General features: G+C 39.3%; 1 protein-coding gene across 11 annotated transcripts in view; it reads right to left on the bottom strand.

Annotated features, from left to right (window-relative positions):
* ACTN2 (actinin alpha 2) overlaps positions 1–19,473 on the bottom strand; it is an 83,782-nt gene that overhangs the window by 16,150 nt on the left and 48,159 nt on the right. For 8 of the 11 annotated variants that reach the window (XM_064413779.1, XM_064413778.1, XM_064413777.1 and 5 more), the window contains 7 exons: positions 17,350–17,428; positions 14,627–14,708; positions 12,460–12,545; positions 9,749–9,841; positions 8,919–9,149; positions 7,668–7,815; positions 6,002–6,152 (listed from right to left, as the gene is read on the bottom strand). In XM_064413779.1, coding sequence (XP_064269849.1) covers positions 6,002–6,152; positions 7,668–7,815; positions 8,919–9,149; positions 9,749–9,841; positions 12,460–12,545; positions 14,627–14,708; positions 17,350–17,428 — 870 coding nt within the window. Of the gene's footprint in view, positions 1–6,001; positions 6,153–7,667; positions 7,816–8,918; positions 9,150–9,748; positions 9,842–11,267; positions 11,354–12,459; positions 12,546–14,626; positions 14,709–15,610; positions 15,690–17,349; positions 17,429–19,473 lie in introns of all 11 variants that reach the window. The other 3 variants (XM_064413775.1, XM_064413773.1, XM_064413782.1) reach the window with 2 other exon arrangements.

Genomic DNA, 19,473 nt, shown 5'->3' on the forward strand with positions numbered 1-19,473 from the left:
AAGCCAGCAGCTCTGTAGGACAGGGGCAGTGTTCATGTTTCCTCTTCTAAGCCCAGTCAGAGCAATCTGGTTTGGGATAAACCTGAGAAGTATGAGAAGCATTCTGTTTAAAAGAAGCTTCAGATGTGCTGCAATCAATTGACTATTGAAAGTCAAGAATGGTAAACAGGTAAAAAAAAATACCATAACAGAATCACAGAATTACAAAATCACAGAGTGGGTCAGGTTGGAAGGGGCTAGAGTGGGTCATCTGGTCCGACCTCCCTGTTCAAGCAGGGTCATCCTAGAGAATATGTTACAGGATTGAGGCCAGGCAGTTGTTAAATATCTCCGGTGAGGAAGACTCCACAACCTCTCTGGGCAATCTGTTCACTTCTCCAGGCAGTGCCTGGTCACTTTCACAGTGAAGTTCTTCCTCATATTCACATGGAATTTCCTGTTCATCAGTTTCTGCCTGTTGCCTCTTGTCCTATTGCTCAGCCCCACTGAGAAGAGCCTGGCTCTTGGCACCCTCCCTTGAGATACTGACAGACATTGATGAGGTCCATCTCAGTCGTCTCTTCTCGAGGCTGAACAGGCCCAGCTCCCTCAGCCTTTCCTCATAAGAGAGATGTTCTAGTCCCCTCAACATCTCTGGATCCCTCCGCTGGCCTGCTCCATGTCTCTCTTGTACTGAGAATCCCAGAACAGGACCCAGCACTCCAGATGTGCCTCACCAGGGCTGAGTAGAGGGGCAGGATCACCTCCCTCGACCTGCTGGCAATGCCCTTCCTAATCCATCCCAGGACACCACTGGCCTTCTTGGCCACAGGGCACTTCTGGCTCTGGGACAGCTTGTTGTCCACCAGGACCCCCAGGTCCTTCTCCACAGAGCTGCTTTCCAGCAGCTCAGCCCCCAGCCTGTGCTGGTGCAGGGGTTTTTCCTGCCCAGGTGCAGGACCCTGCACGTGCCTTTGATAAATTTCAGTCAGTTCTTTTCTTCCCAGCTCCCCAACCTGCCCAGGTCCTTCTGAAGGGCTGCGCAGCCCTCTGGGGTATTGGGCCCTCCTCCCAGCTTTGTGCTGTCAGTGAACCTGCTGAGGCATCTGCCCCTTCACCTGAGTCATTGATGAACAAGGGGAACAACACTGGGCCCGGTGCTGGACCTTGGGGGACACCACAAGTGACAGGCCTCCAACTTGGCCACGTGCCACTGGGTACAGCCCTCTGGGATCTGCCATTCAGACAGTTCTGAATCCACCTCACTGTCTACTCATCCAGCCTGAGCTTCCTGACTTTGCCTGTGTGGATGTTGTGAGAGACAGTGTTGAAAGCCTCTCTGAAGTCAAGAGAGGCAAAATGCACTGGTCTTCCCTCATCCATCCTGGTAGTTGACTCATTGCAATAGGCTGGTCAAATGTGATTTTCCTGACTACTCCTGATCACCTTCCTGTCTTCCCTGTGGCTCTAGCCTCCAGGATGGCCTCCAGAATCAGACGGTCCATCACCTTGCCAGGGATTGAGCTGAGGCTGGAACTACTGGCTGGAGCTCTCTGAGTCCTCTTTCTTGCACTTGCTGAAGACTAGGGTGACATTTGCTTTCTTCCAGTCCTCAGGCACCTCTCCTAACTGCAATGGCTTTTCAAAGATCATCATGAGCAGCCTCACTATGGTACCCAACAGTTCTTTTAGCAATCATGGATGCAGCCCATCAGAGCCTATAGACTTGTAAGATGTCAAGTTTGCCTAGGTATTCTCTAATCCAATCCTCTGAACAATTTTTAAAAATACCAAAAACAACTCAGAATTGTAAAAGTAAGCTCTCGTATGTAAAGAGAAAATTGCCAGCAAGTCACACTGTACAAGGGCTCCTTAACTGGAAAACTCACTTCCTTCTTTGGAAGCCTTTTTGTTAGCCTTCAAGGGGTACAACAAAAGCCACCTATCTGCTAAGAAATTTTAAGTCAGAAGCATAGAGGCTTGGATGAAACAGGCTGAGATTGATTTTGCTGTCAGGAGCTTTTGGCTGAAAGTTGGGGGTTTTTTTTCATTATAGCATATTAAGTTTATTAGATTATGTTCCTGAGTGAGCAAACTTTATTTTTGCTTCAATGGATCACTTATCTCCTTTTGTCAATTAAGGGTAAGGGCGGGTAAGGCTAAGGGCACTTCCATGAAAGTGAGGGACTGATTGTACCAGCTGTGGTCAAAGTCCTGGAAGGTGATACACCACCTTCCTCCACAAGCTCTGCCAGGGAGATTCAGTCATTCCCCATAAGATCTCTACTATCCTGTTCCTTCCAGGGATGTGTGCTGTGGACAAATAGGTAGGAGAAAAATACCAAAACAACATTTGAAAAGGGCACCCACAGTGCTAGCTAACTAAATCCTAAACTAGCTTACCAAGTGGCATTAAGCAGTGTAGCTTCACTACCTTTCTGGACCTGCTGTTGTTTACTTCAAATAAGTGCATTATAGGTATCAAAGAACATTTTTCTGCTCAAAGCAGGAGCAGAGGAAGTAATAACTCAAAGATTAATTAGTTGGAAATAAAACACAGGCTTACTGTGTTTTGTTAATTTTTGTATCTTTTCTTCCTGTCCTATTAATTTTTATATCTTTCTCAACGTTGAAGAGACTAGATTTACATTTTGTAAAAAATTTTACTTTGCAGTGTGTGAAGTACTGCTTCTAATGTGTTAAAGACCTTCTAAGAGAACAGTCTTTCTATTTGTTTGGCCATTGGAAACCTACAACCTTTGGAATTTAAAAATCATTGAGTTATCACTATTGATCTTACAAGTGACTCAATCTTCTCCGTCAAAAATTAAAAATTCAGTCAAATTTTGACCTGATCCAGAGAAGCACTTAAGTCTGAGCTCACTTTGGGAACAGTGATAGTGCCACAAAAATAACCTGCTGAGCAACATGTTTTAGCAGTGCTTCAGAACAAGGCTCATGTTAACCATGCTCGTAAGCACAATTTGAGCCCAGGTCTCCAGAATCAAAATGACTCTAAAATCAGTCTTACAGATAATGGTCTGTTTGGCTGAAAATCAGTCACTATACTACAAGTGATGGATATACAAGGAACTACATTCCAAAATTTTTGTCTTGATGATCGAAAACATTGAAATGAGCACATAAGATCATAAATTAATATGGGTTTTTATAGCACAGCTCACTCAAATGAGAATTTACTCTGTCATAAATGGCAAATCTCATTTTAGAAATGCCTATACCCCTTCAGCTTTGTATAAAGCCCTATCCAAGCCCTGTCATGCCTCTTTGCCAAGGAATATCTAAGTTTATATAGGCTGAGAACACAACAATCTTATAGCAACATCCTGGCTGGAATCACCTGTTTGCATACACACATAAATTCTCTATCTAAATAGCATCAATCAACAAGCTGTAGCAACTCTAACATTAAGCACACAGTGGACTGAGCTGTAGCAGAAAATACCAGGACAGGAAATTGTAACTAGTAGAGTTCAAGGTCATACAGCAATAGCTCTCCTTTGAAATTGCAACATTAGGCATCCAAGAGATTGATTAAAACAAAACATGGAGGTGTACTGACTTGGAATTTAGACATAGACAATGATGGTTTCTGTAAGGGCCTGCTCCAGTGATGAGGAAAAAAAAACAACCCACCAACCAAACAAAAATCAAGAAATACCCACACTGACTTCAACGGACTTTGTATCAGATGCCAATGCACATTTCTTAGCATTCAGACTTTAGTCCTTCTTTAAAAATATGGATTAAGAAAGAAATTAGCATTTTCCTCTATAGTTTTATTGTGCAAGAAATTATGTATAAATAATTAAAATCAGTATTTAAATAGAAGCTGCCAATTTGCTTGCAGCCACTGATAAAACCTGACCTTCATGACCTTTCATTCAGTGTTCCCCATGGACATTAAGCCTACTTGAGTTACACAGTCACAGTGAAAAATCAGGCACTGGTAGCACCATTGTATGGAGAAGCAGAGAAGTCAAATTAGAGCATCTCTAAATGCAATCAGCTTTCAGCACCTTTGCAACCCAGGCCACAAATAACTTGTTTTACTTCACACAGCAAATTACTGAAACAACTGAGAAGAGACAAACCCAAAATAGACAGGATACAGTGTTCACTGGCGTCACCAGAGGTAAAGGACAGAGGGTTCAAAACACTGGTAAGCAGATGCTGTGCTATGTATGCTACATTCCCAAAGTTTCTCATAATTCATAAAGCTGAAGCTGAATTAGCAATGATTAGGTGTTACAGAAACTTTCTTTAGTATAAAGAGAAACAAATCTCAAGCACAAATAGAGGCTGGGTAGAGAATTGATTGAGAACAGCCCTGGGAGGAAGGACTTGGCGATGTTGGTTGACAAGAAGCTAAATATGACCCAGCCAATGGGCACTCCCAGCCCAGAAAGCCAAACGTGCCCTGGGCTGCATCCAAAGCAGTGTGGGCAGCAGGGCCAGGGAGGGGATTCTGTCCCTTTGCTCTGCTCTGGTGAGACACCACTTGGAACACTGCATCCAGCTCTGGGGCCCCCAGAGAAGACATGGATCTGTTGGAGTGGGTGCAGAGAAGGGACACGAAGATAATCAGAGGGGTGGAGCATCTGTCCTAAGCAGACAGGCTGAGAGAGTTGGGGCTGTCCAGCCTGTAGACAAGGAGGTTTTTGTGAGACCCTATAGCAGCCTTCCAGTGCCTAAAGGGACTTACAGGAGAGCTGGAGAGACTTTTAACAAGGACAAGGGGGAATGGTGTTAAACAGCAAGAGGGCAGCTTTGGACTGGATATTAGGCAGAAATTCTTTACTGTGAGGGTGGTGAGGCACTGGAACAGGTTGCCTGGAGAAGCTGTGGATGTCCCATACCCAGAGGTGTTCAAGGCAAGGTTGGATGGGGCTTTGAGCAACATGATCTAGTGGAATATGTCCCTGTCCATGGTAGGGGTCTTGGAACTAAATGATCATTAAGGTCCCTTCCAACCCAAGCCATCCCATGAAATAACTGCAAAACAGAGATCAAGGCATGCCAGAAACTGTTTCATAATCTCACACATTCAGGGCAATCTCCATTCTGTGAGGTTTTTTTCTATTTCTTTCATATTAACCGAAACACAATACTTAGTCTGCCCACTGTGCCTAATTTTTCGTCCTTTAAATAATCCTGAAGATGGCATTTTTCTTTTAAATCCATTTGAATTGCACAACTACTGGCAGTGCTGCTGCTATCAGATATGAGCTACATTTTAAGACAAGTATATGATTTTTAATCGTTAATGAAGATGGAGCTGTTGGTGAGTCATGGTCCTTCACAAAGTGAAAAAAGGGCATGTTTCTAAGATGTCATTTCTGAGCAGTAACCGTTCTGCCTGTTCAAGGTGAGAAATTGAAATTTGGTGAGTGAAGCCAAGGGCAGGAATCTGAGAGCAATTTATTTAGCTTCCAGTGTCCCTTGTGTAAAATGGAGACAATGACACTTCCAAATATAATATCAAGAGATTGTGAAAATAAGCATATTAGAGACAGTTAAATCTGCAGGAAGTCAGTGCATTACCCAGTATTATAAAGATAATAAAGGGATGTGAAGCCTTTTGAAAGGACCAATATACTTGTGAAGATACTTGAGCTGTAATTTGTGTAAGTGAAATTATTTTCTAAGTTAAACAACTCCTAGTCCGTACCTCTCAGCAGACCATATGAACTGAGAAATAAACACCTCCAGGTTTCCCATCAACCCACAATGGACTCATGGGTAGAACTAATCTAAAATATTACTGTGAAGTCAAGTTGAAAATGTTTCTTTTTAAATAGTTTTGTTCAGTTGAATATCTATATTTGGTTGGGGGTAAGGGGGAGATGAGGGAAAGGTCTCAGTGACCAGCTCAGATAATATACTTATGAAGCTATGTCTGGAATTCCTACGTTGGTACCTATGACACTATCAAATTCATTGGAAAGAGTTTATCGCAAAGTTAAATGTCAGCAGCTGCAAGTCTTTAAATGGAACATACTTCAGCTCCTGGGCAATGGCAGCGATCTGTTCCACCCTGTCCTGGTGAGCAGCCAAATCACTCTCAAAAGCTTCATGTTTCCTTAACATGGCACGGACTTCTGTCAGAGAGGCAGACTCATAATCCTTCTGAAGCAAGGTCTGCTCTTTGCCTGAAAGAGGAAATTAAAATATTACTCATTTTTTAGCAATTTATTTGTTAGGAAAATTGTAAATTTAATCAACTTTTTAGTTCAGGCATGGTGAAAATCATATGTATGAAATTAAATCCCACCCCCACTGAAATCAGCAGCAAATTGTCAGCACATGCTAATTAGAAACATCTATTTTTAATGCTCTTGCAGTAATGTCCTGGTTTTTGCACAGACTGCTTATACAGGTCTGTAACAGTGAGTATTACATTGCTGGAGAAACTGGCATAAAAATGGTATATTAGAAAAAACTGTATCTCTAAACCACTGTGATAATTTTTTGTGGAATAGACAAAAACCCAGAAATTACTGTTATGCTTAGTTTCACTCTTACTAGTGATCTGTTATTCTTTTTTACATTCTGCCTTCAATTCATTAGTCATTTCAGCACTTAAAAAAAACAAAACCTCAGATGTGTGACTGCCTTTTGGATTGAACTCTGCATTTCAAGTGGAAAATGCCAACTTATCTACAAAAGACTAGAGAAACAAAGATTAAGTAGAAACTGAAATACTAGTGCTAAGTAGCTCCTGTGTTGGATAACTGAATCCACACAGACAGGCCCTGCAGCTGCACTCGCCACATGGCATTTGCAGCTCTGTGAATCCTAGAGCCAGAAGCAACTATTGTTCCACTTGCTGTGTACTAGCTTATGTGGTTTTCCCTACACAACAGCTATGACTTGTCACCATGAGTAGTTTATGCTCAGAAAGATGTCTCTCAGGGCTGATAAACGCTGTAGTTTCCCTTCTAGTATCTGCTTGGCAACTATTTACAGCCTTGCATGCTTCCAGCAACTGTTAGAGGATGGACTCTGATTCATTTTCACAGTTTCAAAAGAATCTAGCTGGGAAAAGCCAGAAGCATGGCAGAAACAGGAAGACAGTCATCAGGAAGATAGAGCCAACCTATGTTTAACAGACCCCAACAAAACTGAATGCCACTGTAAGGTCCCTACAGGTGTCACAACTACAGGTAAGGTTAGGTTACCATTACAAGCCAGAACTATAAATGGCTTGTAATTCAGGGTTTGGAGCAAAGGAGTCCAGTATCATGTAGTTTATCTGAACTATTCAGAACATCATGATGACCAAATAATAATAAACTCAGAATACTTCTGTTAAGAATTTCACACTCAGCCAGTGGTACAACTGCATTCCTGGTTGGATTGCTGGTGTACAGCTGTGTAGGAATACATTAGCAGTAATGGCCTCTATTCAAATGCAGAATATTCCCATTAAGTTTGACTCACTGCCTCAAGTATGATTTTTACAGTTACATCTCATTAGCAACATGCCAACAAGTTAGGACCGTGACTATAGTCAACAAAACCTGACATTTTATCTGTTATTATTTTAGATTGTCTGAAATTGTCCAAACTACTTATGAGTGAGTTTGTAGCTGGCAAATACTCAGCACTGACAGTTCAACTTCAAACATTAAAATACTAAAAATGTTAAAGCCATCTCTCCTCACCATATGCCCACTGTTCATGAGTGGAAGCCTTCTGCCTAAATTTCTCAGCCAAGTGTTCAAGTCTTTCCAGTCGTCGTATTTCATTCAGCAGCCACTCTTCATAGCCTTTCTCAGCTTGTTCAAGTCTCTGCCAAGCGCCGGCAATATCCTGTGAAGGGAATACATGGGAGAGATGGATGAAATTATAATCTCTTTTTATCTAAGTTTACAGATTTTTGATTCATTCACAATTTGGCTTCAAAAAGAGAAGTTTTTATGTTCAGATTTTGTAAAAATCACAGAATCACACAAAACTCTGTCAGGGTGTTGTTTTTTTAGTGCAGACACCTGCTCCTCATAGTGCATTCTGTTCAGGTGAGTTTGTGAAAGGATACCCCCGACAGAAATTGTTTCCAAGCATGGCTACAGGCCCAAAGTCTTCACAATATATTGCATTTACCTTCCATTTTACAATGTGTGTGTGTTCTTTTATAATATATCTATTTGTTATCAAAATGAAAGTCCTTTGCTTTCGCAAGTTGACAATAGCAAGGTAATTAGTATCAAGAGGATTTAGTGCATATTTTACCTGGAACACAAATTCATTTCACTTTCTGTGGTACACAAAGTTTTGTGAGCTTCCTTGCAAACTCAGAGATATGAGTGGGAAACTGAAGTAACAGGGCCCTTATTTTCCGCATACAGGGAGTGAACAATAACCCTTTCCAGATAGAGAAACAAAACACAATGATAGAATAGAGTACAGAAACAGGTTTGCTATATTCCACAGGAAATGTTTTGACCCACAGTCAAGTCACAGCACTTATCAGCAGATGTGAATTCTTGGTACGGTCTACTCTTATCTTCATATTCATAAGAGAAAAAGCAGAATAGAAAAAAATGTAGAAACGTGTATTGAGAAATGTCTGTTTGATGACTAAAATGTCAGTGAAACCACTGAGTTTTGCTTAAATAAGCAATCATTGGCTCAATGATACATGAGTACTGATAACACTCCCAAAGGAAGCTCTGTATCATCTTGCATCTCCAGATAATTTGCTTTTGGGAAAGCCTTCAAAGAGGCAGGAGTATGCTTATTAGAAAGCAAGATTCTGGAACAAAAGGGAACGCATAAAAGGAGTTTGGTATTGAAAAAGTACAACAAACTGATGTTTCTGAGAATGACTTAGAACGGCTTTTCAATCCTTCACATTGGCATTTTTGGGAGATCATTGATAAAACAAACAGAATATTAAAGCCTCCTTTACTTACTGAAACCATTTTCCCCTCTGATGGCATGAAAGCTGGCCGATTGCTGATTCTCAGTTTTGTTTGCAGGGTGTTGAAATTGATCTCCAGCTGACATTTCTCCTGGACTTTGGGAGGTTTGTGCTTGCGGCGGTAGTCCCGGAAGTCCTCTAATTTCTTCTGCATAGCCTGCATTGTTTTTTCTGGGGTCCTGTTTTCCAGCCAAGGAATTGTCCGGCGAATCCATTCCAAAAGCTTTCAAACCAACAAAAACAAGTCAAATAAAAGCAATGGAAAAGCAACCATAAAAAAATATTATATTGAACATACAAATCATAATTAAGTTTGTGCCATTTTAATATTATAAACTTCAGTTGGTACTGATACCTTAATGGTGAGTAAGCACAAGATATTCAGAGCTAAACAATACTTTTATATTGTATTGTTTTATACAAATAACAGATTTGCCCAGATAGTTCAGATATTTCTAGAAATAACCTTATTTTCAGAAAGACTGACACACATCTAAGGTGTCTCTAATTACTCAAAATCTGAGTTACCCAATATTAACTGCCACTTTCAAAACTATTGATCTTGGTGTTTCAGGTACCCATAGTTATGGGACTGGGACAGAAACCAGCCTCAGATCATATAAAAATCATCACTCAGTGTCAGAACCCTCTGGGTGCCCTGAGTGGCCCGAGCCCCTGGCAGATCTTGGCAGGAACCCTGCACTAAGAGATTTACCCTTACAGTGTCTCTGCTTTTCTGTCTTGAACAGAGTGCATGAATCTTTCAACTTTCAATATTTCATTAACATTGTTGTCACCACATTACAGATAAAGCACCCTTACCTCACTTGCTAGTCTCTCATACTCTTCCATCAACCTCTCATTTTCCTGATTCACAGCAAGCACCTTACAGATCCGGTTAGCTGCAGTCTCAGCCTGTAAGACACAGCAAATTCAGGACATATTCATAAACACATTCTGAGAAAGGTATAGACTTGGAGAAAGAGAGAGAATGTGGCTGCTGCAAATAAAATATTGCATTTTTTTATAGTTGGTGATTTATGCTCCTAGGTTTTCCCTCCTTCTGCAGCCATAGATTCCAACAGCCTGAATGAGGCATGGACCAGCACAGAGATCCCCTTGTTGTATAATGAAGCCTTATTATATAGTTGTCTAATAAATCTTTTCTTTTTAAAGACAACTTAGGCCATTCTTAAAGATATCCTATATAGGTTTTTTTTAAAGTCATATCCAAAAAGTATTAGATTTGTTAGCCACACTGGATAGACACCACCTGTGATGCAGAAGTCTCAGACCACTCTATATCTGCATATCATATGAACAACCCTAGAGAATAAGTGCAGCTCAGCCACTGACAGCAAATCTTTTCATGCCTCCTAACAAATTTATATGTGAAAGCTCTGTGTAGTTCTGCCATATTTAGAATTTACTAGTTTGATAACACAGAACAGTACTTTGATACAAATATGACTCTGGAATATAACTAATCAAATAAATATCAATATAGACTCCTGTGTTACAAAGTATTTGGAATTGCCCTTTTGCCTGAATAGCAAAACCCTCCTACCCAGGAATGAGAGAATGAAACAGCATAGCTGTGCTGTGCTAAGGTATAGGCAACCAAGCAGACAGGAAGGGAAATTCAGTCCTGAGGACGAAGGGAAAATATCAGCTACTTTAAAGGTTTGTTGGTTTTTTATAACATAAATTGGATTATGTCCATTTGTAGGCTAGAAATGTATGAAAGAGTGGGAAATGCCAGATTTATAAATGAATATCCCATCAATGACAGGTCTGTTGCTGATGTTCATGCCTTTTATACTAGTACTTTCATCCACAAATAATTCTGTTGGCTTCAGTGGAAACCAGGCACAAAAACTTTGTTGGATGTCTTCCGTGCCCTTCTGTCTCTTTAGGCATCTTTGAAAATCTAGCCCTAAATTACTACTCAGCATGCATAAGTCTCAGGCTCCAAAAGTCAAACATTCTGTTATGTAGTCAACAAATAAGATGTTGTAGCAACAACCAACAACTCCACTTAACAATGTCTTCCAATCAGTTTTTTCTGAAGCAGTCCTTAAAATTACCAAATAAAGACCCAAAATTAGAAACAGAATGTCTATTTGAATTAAAGAAGTTAACTTGTTACACAACGTTTAACAAAAACAGGTTTGAGAGTTGGTTAAAAACAAATATTAGTGCTCAAGTAATACTTGCAAATGTTAATTAAAAGCATGTAGTACTAAATTAGTTGATGTTTGGTTTTTTTTTTAATAAACTAGTGGAAATGTGAAACAACCAGTCAAAAACACAGCAACCTGAAGAGACAGTTGATTAATACCTGCTCTGCTCCAGCAAAAGCATGGTAGAAGCAGGACACATATGTCATGATAGCTCTCTCATCAGGTTTGGGAGTGTTCACAATATCTACAAGGGGGGGAGAAATTAAAGTAAAACAAGAAAAAAAGTAATTGAGGAGTAGAAAATAGGATGAATAAATAAATGCATCACTTCACGACCTTTTACTGTTTTCTTGTCCTTAGCTCTGTATCCGCGAAATTCTACAAAGCTGTAAAAAATTTACTGTTAGACTGAGGGGTGCTGACGAAATAAAAAGTACACTAAAAATTCAGTGTAAGCTCATACAAAGAGGAGGATTTTTTTTTTTCCCATTAAGCTCTATCCAGCAGTTTTGTCACAGGGGGAATGACCCTAATTTTACCAGGACTGTCTGCTAAGAACTGGCACACATATGTCTGGTGACTTAAATTGTGGGGGTTTTGACTAAGACACAGGAAAGGCAGGCTACATTTCAGTCTGGGGAGATGCTCTCTGGAAGTTGCACATTAGCATCCTTTGCATCAGTATTTTTCATATTACCAATACCTGAAGTATGCCCAACTCCAAACTGCCTTAGTTTTTAGAATTTTCCTTCTTTTCTTTAGGAAGTGATTCCAGAGCTTGTCTGAGATGTCTATACATGTTTCTGTTTTGCTTAGTAGCATCATTTGATGTTGCTGTTTGTACTTACCATTAAGCATTTAACATTTTAAAAACAATCCTGAAAGCATAAGAGAAGGGTTTATTTTCTGAGCATGTTATGATGATTTTGACATCTGTAGCAGAAATAATATCCAGCAGAGAGACCAAAGATGGAATTCTACTATTGTTTTTCACTCTGAGCTTATTTTCATCTTACATTTTTAATGATTCTTCAAATGAATGCACACAAATTCATTTAAAGGGAACATCATCCTCTCCCATTCACTAACTAGCTGTCACAAACCTACTGGATATTATTAGTAAATATGCAGAAAGATGAGACAGGAATGTTTGTTTCTATGGAACAAATGGATAGACCACTACTGGCGCTACCAAAACAGCGGCTCACAGAGAAAAGAGGCGACAGGAAATGAGCTTAGCTCTAAGATGCTGTTCTACTAACTAGTGAGAAAAAGATCAGAAAAGAAAAAATTGCTGAAAAAAACAAGACAGAAGGTGAAGGATGAGATCTGATCCATCTACAATCTCACCTTCTGAGCACCAGCAAATGCATGGTAGTAACAGGAAACATAAGTCATAATGGCTCTTTCATCAGGTCTGGCAGTGTTTACTACATCTGTGTGGAGAGAAGAGGGTTAACTGCTCAGAAATTCTCACAAGGTACTTTCATCTGATTATTCTAATGGTGCCACCTCAGTGCTGTAAGGATTCCAAATAAATACACAATTATTCAGGTTGCATCCGTTTACTGATATGAGTGCAAAGCCATCTAAGCTTTAGGAATCAGCAAACACAAAGGATACAACTCTCCCTGAAATGGTAAAACATCTGAAGGCTGAGACTGTACAGAAGGGTATTGCTGCCTTCTGCTTTGTGGAAACTTCCAAGCAGATGGCATGGCTGGCAGATCTGCTGGGTTCAGCTTCACTGCCACTCCAAAGCAACTTCATCTGAATCACTGCAATTACTGCAGAGCTAAACACAGCCACTGACAGTCACAAACCAGAACTGCACTCAGTGTGTATCAGCACAGGGTCCCTGTGGCTGACAGGGTTCTGGCATATACTGGGAACCTGTACAACTCCTGCAGTCCAGAAATACATTTTGTGCTAAGAAAAGTTGGATAGTAGCAGCTCTGCAATCCCTGTGCCAGCCCATCTTTTTAGTTAATAGCATAAATCACAGGAGGGTTTGGCTTGACTGGCTAAAAGCTTTGTCCTTACTACGGCAGGAGAGTGAAAATATAAAGTGGGTGCAATCAAGGTATGCATCCATGGGTAAAAATGGGCCTTTTCAATACTCAACAGAGAAAGGCAGGAAAAGCCTTTTTTACAGAAGTTATGGCTGAGTAATGAATGATTCTAGTGTAACCTGCATGGATTCCTGTCAATGAAAGGAGTGGGAAGATACTGACTTGAAAAGACCCTGGAATGAGTGAAAATTTTTTTATGTTAACAGTGAGATTTCTAAGTTCAGGATCAATATATTTACTAATGTTACATCTACTTTATCTAGCTGTGAACAAAATTTTGCAAAGTTTCCATGAAGATATTTCAGTGGAAATAAAGATGGCAAAAAGGTGACCATGAATACTTAAAGGGTATTAGAAAGAATACAATTTCATTACCTCCTCCTCTGCCAAGAGGAGAATAGTAAGATAAGGAATAGAATGTGCAGAAAATTTGGTGAGGAAAATAAAAGGTTTCTTATACTGATTATGAAGAGAAGAGGAAAAATGTAGAAAGCTGACAAGGGGACAGCACTTCTCGGTTTATTCCTTGCACAGTATTTCAAAGCAAAATAATTAAGTGGTGTTGTTGATTCAAAAGATGAAAACAATTTGTTTTAATGTATGAAAGCGAAACTACTCTTCAATTACAGATTACAGTCTGGATTTTCCAAATCATCCTGTCTAACTTTCCAAATGAAGACTTCAAGAGGAGCAGGCGTAGTCAGTTTGAGTCAGCTCTGGATGATTCCCATCTTATCTCTGCTCTACTGAGAAGCCACCAGAGCTGAGTCTCCATTCTTGGGGAAGAATGCTTTTAACTAATGTAAGCAAATTCCAGTAGTCTGGCACCATGCTTTGCCCAGGGTACAAAAGTTTGATTATCTTGAAAAAATTCAGGAAATTCTCAAGATAATTGGAGACACATTAATTATTTGTTAAAAGTATCACTGCAAAAAGTTTACAACTAAAACAAACCAAAAAAATGCTTCCCTCAACCTAGCTCTCTTTCATAGGAGGTGAAGCATGTGTTAGTGTATTTTGAAAGCTTTGAAAGTACTTCTACTATTTCTATTTTTGGCCCCTTGCTTAAACATTTAAAAAACTGAACGTGCTTTAAGTTGCTAACAGTTATATTTCCCTTTATTAAATCTGAATTATTAAAAGCAAGGATTAACTTTTGATCCTGCATTTTACCTCAACACAGTGGGGCCATGTGCTGAGGTTAGGGTCCAAAACACTATAATAAATGCAAACATTAACAAACAAGAAATAATAAAGCAAAAAGTGAGTGAAATTATCCAATGAAAGCCAGAAAGGAAGGAAAATATTTTTTGAAAATGAAGCAGGTTGCTACTTTCTGATTCATATGGAAGGAATATTGAAAATCTGTTAGAAAAAAAAATTAAAGAAATTTTACTGTGTCCTGCTTATGAGCAACACAAACTTCAGTAAGGTATAACTCTCACCTTCTGCATCCAGCATCTTTGGGATATCCAAATGCTTTTCAGCAATTTCCATGGCAAGGTTGATATTCCCTATGGGGTCATCCTGCATTAAAGAAAAAAATACAATGAGTCAAAGATAGAAGCTTTTCTTTGAAGCAAGACTAGAGTTGACTAGACTAAAACAGCTTCTGTTTTTCTAAACTGTAAACTGGAGTCACAACTATTGTTCTTCAAAAAACAGAGTCTAGGTATATAAACTTCTGGTGCATCTGCTGCTATGTTTTCAAAAGAAAACTTTAATAAGGTGTTCTCTACAGCTAGAACTCTGCTGGAAATGCATTCTGGAGGTGAACACAGATAACAGTGTACTCAGTTCTGAGCTAATTCTGAATGAAGTACAGCAGCAGTACAGACACTAAATGCCACTGGACCAGCAGGCTAAATGAGACTGTTCAACACAGAGTTAACCCTGCCTGTTTTATACCCACTATACAGTGCATCACAAGGATATGACTCCCACTGGGTTCTCTGCTGGTTAGGTGCATGCATGAGAAGAAGCAAGCACAGGCAGAATTGTTCTCCAGAAGGAGTGAAACTTGCCAGTTTGGGCTTGGAAATAAAAATCTGTAATGCCTCTATAAACAGAATTTTAGGGCTGTGGAAATTCAAGCACTTCCTCTGGTTTTGAGATTTTGGTTTTTGAAGGAAAGAGAAAGGAAGCAGTGAGCACAGTTCAGATAGAGAGCACAGATTTTGTAAAAGTCAAAAAGACAGTAAAACTGAGACCTGTTGACTAGGTTCAAGCACTTTGCCGATGAATGGCTGATGAGCACCTCCTATTTGTGTGCTTGGTACTAAGTGCATAAGTAAGTAGTGCTCCAGGGGTAAAAGATTGCTTTAAAATCATAGCAGCTTCTGAATAATTGGAGATTTCCATCACCCATCCTTTTAAACAGAACTACAAGCCACAGTAACTAAAAATCTCTGCTACAGCTAAAGAAATACCTCATCTAACTTGGCATAGTCAAGGAGATCAGGCCTGTGTCTATGGATAAGGGCGTTGAAAGCAAGGCCATCTTTCCAGCTACAAGTTCACACAAAACATATTGGTGAGAAAAGGAAAGGACAGCATGCAGGCGGTAAGAAACAAGACACCAAGACAGCTGTTAATGTAACCAAAATGAAGAGTCAATCAAACACAGCCAGGCCAGAAAAGCAAGATCTATTTTAGGATTTTTTTTTTTCTGCATGTGCTTCATGTTCTCAGCCTCAATTTGAAACCTGACCTGTTCTTATTTTGGAAACCTCTAAGAGGAAAATAGTAGCATTGAAGCAGACCTGCTTATGTTCTGTTCCCTTTTCTCAGCACACATCTATGGGATGGTTAACTGTGATGTTCTTCAGCACCACGTACCACTTTTCAAAGCACAGATTCAATCAAACTCACTTCTGTTCATGCCATGCATAATAAGCACATGTGCACAGAGACAGGTAGCTCAGCCATTCCATTACTCTGTTTATCTGTAGGAAAGGTTGCATATACAATTGGAGAACAAGCTGGTATTGATGGCCAATATTTTGCCCATTGGTTCAGATCTGAAGTTATCTTAACAGCTGCCTAAATTAAAACCTTATATGTTCTGTGCTAAGAGTTCATTTAATTTTCATCACTGCACTGCATTTAGAGACTCTGGCATAAATTGAACATATAAACATATAAACATATAAAGCAGACTAAGTTTTAAAATAGTTTCAGTTCATTCATTTACCTATTCTTCACCAAGGACTTTCTAATAACAGTTGATTTCACTAGTAAACCAATTTGCAAGGAAAGGGCATGGAATGGAAAAATACAGTTGATGTTTTACCACTCTCTCATCAATGCAAAGTTGCACACAACAGATTAAAACCATGATTAAGGTTTCTGTTGCACTGGTGTTTACATGAGACTGGTGCTTGCATTCATTCCAGAGAGGAGAAAACAGTGTGTATGTATTGAGAACTAATGTGAAACAATATTGTACTTCTTTCTAGGTTATTTTTTCTTCAGTAATGATACCAAGAAATTCTGACATTGCTGCTCATTCCTCATTTCTTCCTCTCAAACCCAAATATCTTTTAGAAAACATGCATTTTGCCATAAGTAGCAGACTGTAATAAAATAGTTTTTAATCCCCATGAGAAACTACCTAAGGAGGTTAGGTTATCAGTTTTGCTTCCATTTGTCTGGAAGTACAGGTAGAAGAATAGATCTGAGATTCACTGAATACTTTCTGCATATGTAAGACTAGTAATTTACTGTGTACTCCTAATTAGCAAGAGTGGTGTTTTTTCTAAGGAATTTTAGGATTAATTGTTGCGTCATTGTTTACTGGTCTGCAATCTCCAGTCATTTACACCAGATAAAAACAGGACGGACAATACTATCAGTGGTAAATGGATAATTCCAATGTATTTGATTTAACATCCATATTGGGCAGTGTAAAGACTTCATCAACTGCCAGAATCTGAGGGTCAGATTATTTGCAATTAAATGTTGAAGTCATTGTAATAGGAAGGAAAGGACACAGGACAGTTGTGAGGTTCTCTCCCTTGTGTCACTGAGGTTTTTTTGGGAAGGACTTTTGAAAGTCAATCAGAATTAGTAAGCACTCCTCAGCCTGTCTTTTAGAAAACATGCTAAGCAAACCAGAAGCCAGCCAAATCACTGCAGGACAGCATGCTGTACCACCCAGGCTGATGACCTTATTTAGCTTGGAGTAGTCAATAAGATCAGGTCGGTGTCTGTGGATAAGTGCACATAATCCAAGGCCATCTTTCCAGCTTTACAGCAAAAAATAAAATGGAAAAAAATTAGTTAATAAAGTCATGGCATTTTACAGTATGATCCTTGCTCAAGGCTTAAATTGAAGCAGGAATTCTGTCAAATCCTGAACTTACATCCTGTCAACTCTCTCTGAGCTGCTCTGTTACTGTACTCCTTTATCTATAGTACGTATCTTACTCTACATTCCATAAGCAGTTAAGGTACACTCCATAACCTCCATGTAGACTTCATATACCTTCTAGGCAATGTACATTTTGTGCAACAGTCCCTGATTTCAATTGCTTAATTCATGCAGTGTTCTAGAACAGCTCAAGTACACATTCATCCATGAAAGTGCATCATCTCCCATTACGTTCACAGCGTATTTGTGAAAAAGAAAAAGGAGAGCAAACCTGCAATTAATTCAATTTGCTGAAGCAACTGGCTTTTCCTCTGTTATTTCGGAGAATTTTACTGGCACAACCATGTGCTTAGAGAAGTAAGAAATCATCAATCAGCACAGTTTATTTAAAACACTTCACACTTATGACAGCTTTGATCTCAGTTCTTACACTTCAGCCTGACTTCAGACCTGCTATCTTTTGTGACAAGAACAGGAAATGAATGGAGCTACAAATAACATATTTTTGGAAAGATTATGAGAGGTTTCTTTCAGCCAGAAGCAATTATTCTGAAAGATACTTAAGTAAAGACTTTAACCAATCAGAGGGACTGAGGGTTTGAGGTCTTGTCCTGTGCAGTAATTGTGTAACTTTAAGCAAGTTAACACTGTTCAAATCCCTACTACTGAGATGTCTGGGTAGGTCCTTCAAATAATAGAACCATCTCCAAAACAAAAAAAGGTGACAAAATCAAGCAGAATATACCTACATTGTATAATATAAAATCATCTAGAATGTAAAACCAAATCAAACCTAGCACGAATTTTTTTTTTCTTTCCAAAACGTGCAAAATAAAATTTCCTGGATAGCCCACTGCAAAGCAGTACTGTAAGAGCCAATCCACCCAAAGCATAAATCAAGGTCATTCCATTCAAGATGTTTTCCCCATATCATGCATCAGACCAGTGTATGTACATAAATACACTAAGATCCTGACACTGTAATTTACAGTACACCATCAAGCCATAAAAAGTTATATTAAATATATCTTTGCATATTCTAGGAAAGTAACACATAACAAATTTCAGATCTCTGAAAGGCAGTACAGGGACTGTACATCAGACAGATTTTTCTTATCCTGGAACATATGTATGAACTGCATCTTCTCTGTCACTAAATGTGCTTTAGAATTAATTCAAAACACTAATAGAGAGCTCTTGTTTTAAATACTAGAAGGCTCTCAGGGAAGGGAAGATCACCTGGTTAAACAGTGCACATGGTAAGTCATGTACGTGAATGAGGTAGGCCACTGGCACAGATTCAGGAACTAGCCCAGTGAAATCCCCAAACCAGGCAGACTGCATAGGGCCTGGAATTCCCATTCTAGCTCTTAAAGAAAACACAGAAACACAAGGAGCTTTCACTAAATTTTCCAACTTAGGTTGTGAGCCTGATTCTGTGAATAAATGTGTTTACAGTGCTGCTGTTGTGTATGTACTGAGTGCATTTTATGCTCCTTATAGTAATGTACATTGCAAAACAATAAAGACTGATTCACCATAATCCTGAGATATTCACATGCTCAACACACTGGTCTTTTTGCCAAAAGAACTTCTCTGTGGCTCTCATTTGAAAGCAGTCATTTGCCACTAAGCTACAGTACTCAGGAATTACTACATAATACAAAGGACCTCTAAAGATGTAATATAGTAATTCAGTGTGCAGCAGGATATTTTTCTTTTAAATAGTAACTCTACAAGTCATAGTAAATAATGCTAAAGGCTAACCAAAATAATACTCTGAAGATAGAGGAGAAAAATTTGAAAAGGTCTGGTGCAGAGCAAAATTCTCTGATCAAATATTATACCTACACAACTGTGAAGAAAATTTGACATAACATTTTTGAGATTGCTTCTTTCTCTTGAAAAAATGGAAGATTA

This window comes from Passer domesticus, chromosome 3 (assembly GCF_036417665.1).
Source record: "Passer domesticus isolate bPasDom1 chromosome 3, bPasDom1.hap1, whole genome shotgun sequence".
NCBI lineage: Eukaryota > Metazoa > Chordata > Aves > Passeriformes > Passeridae > Passer > Passer domesticus.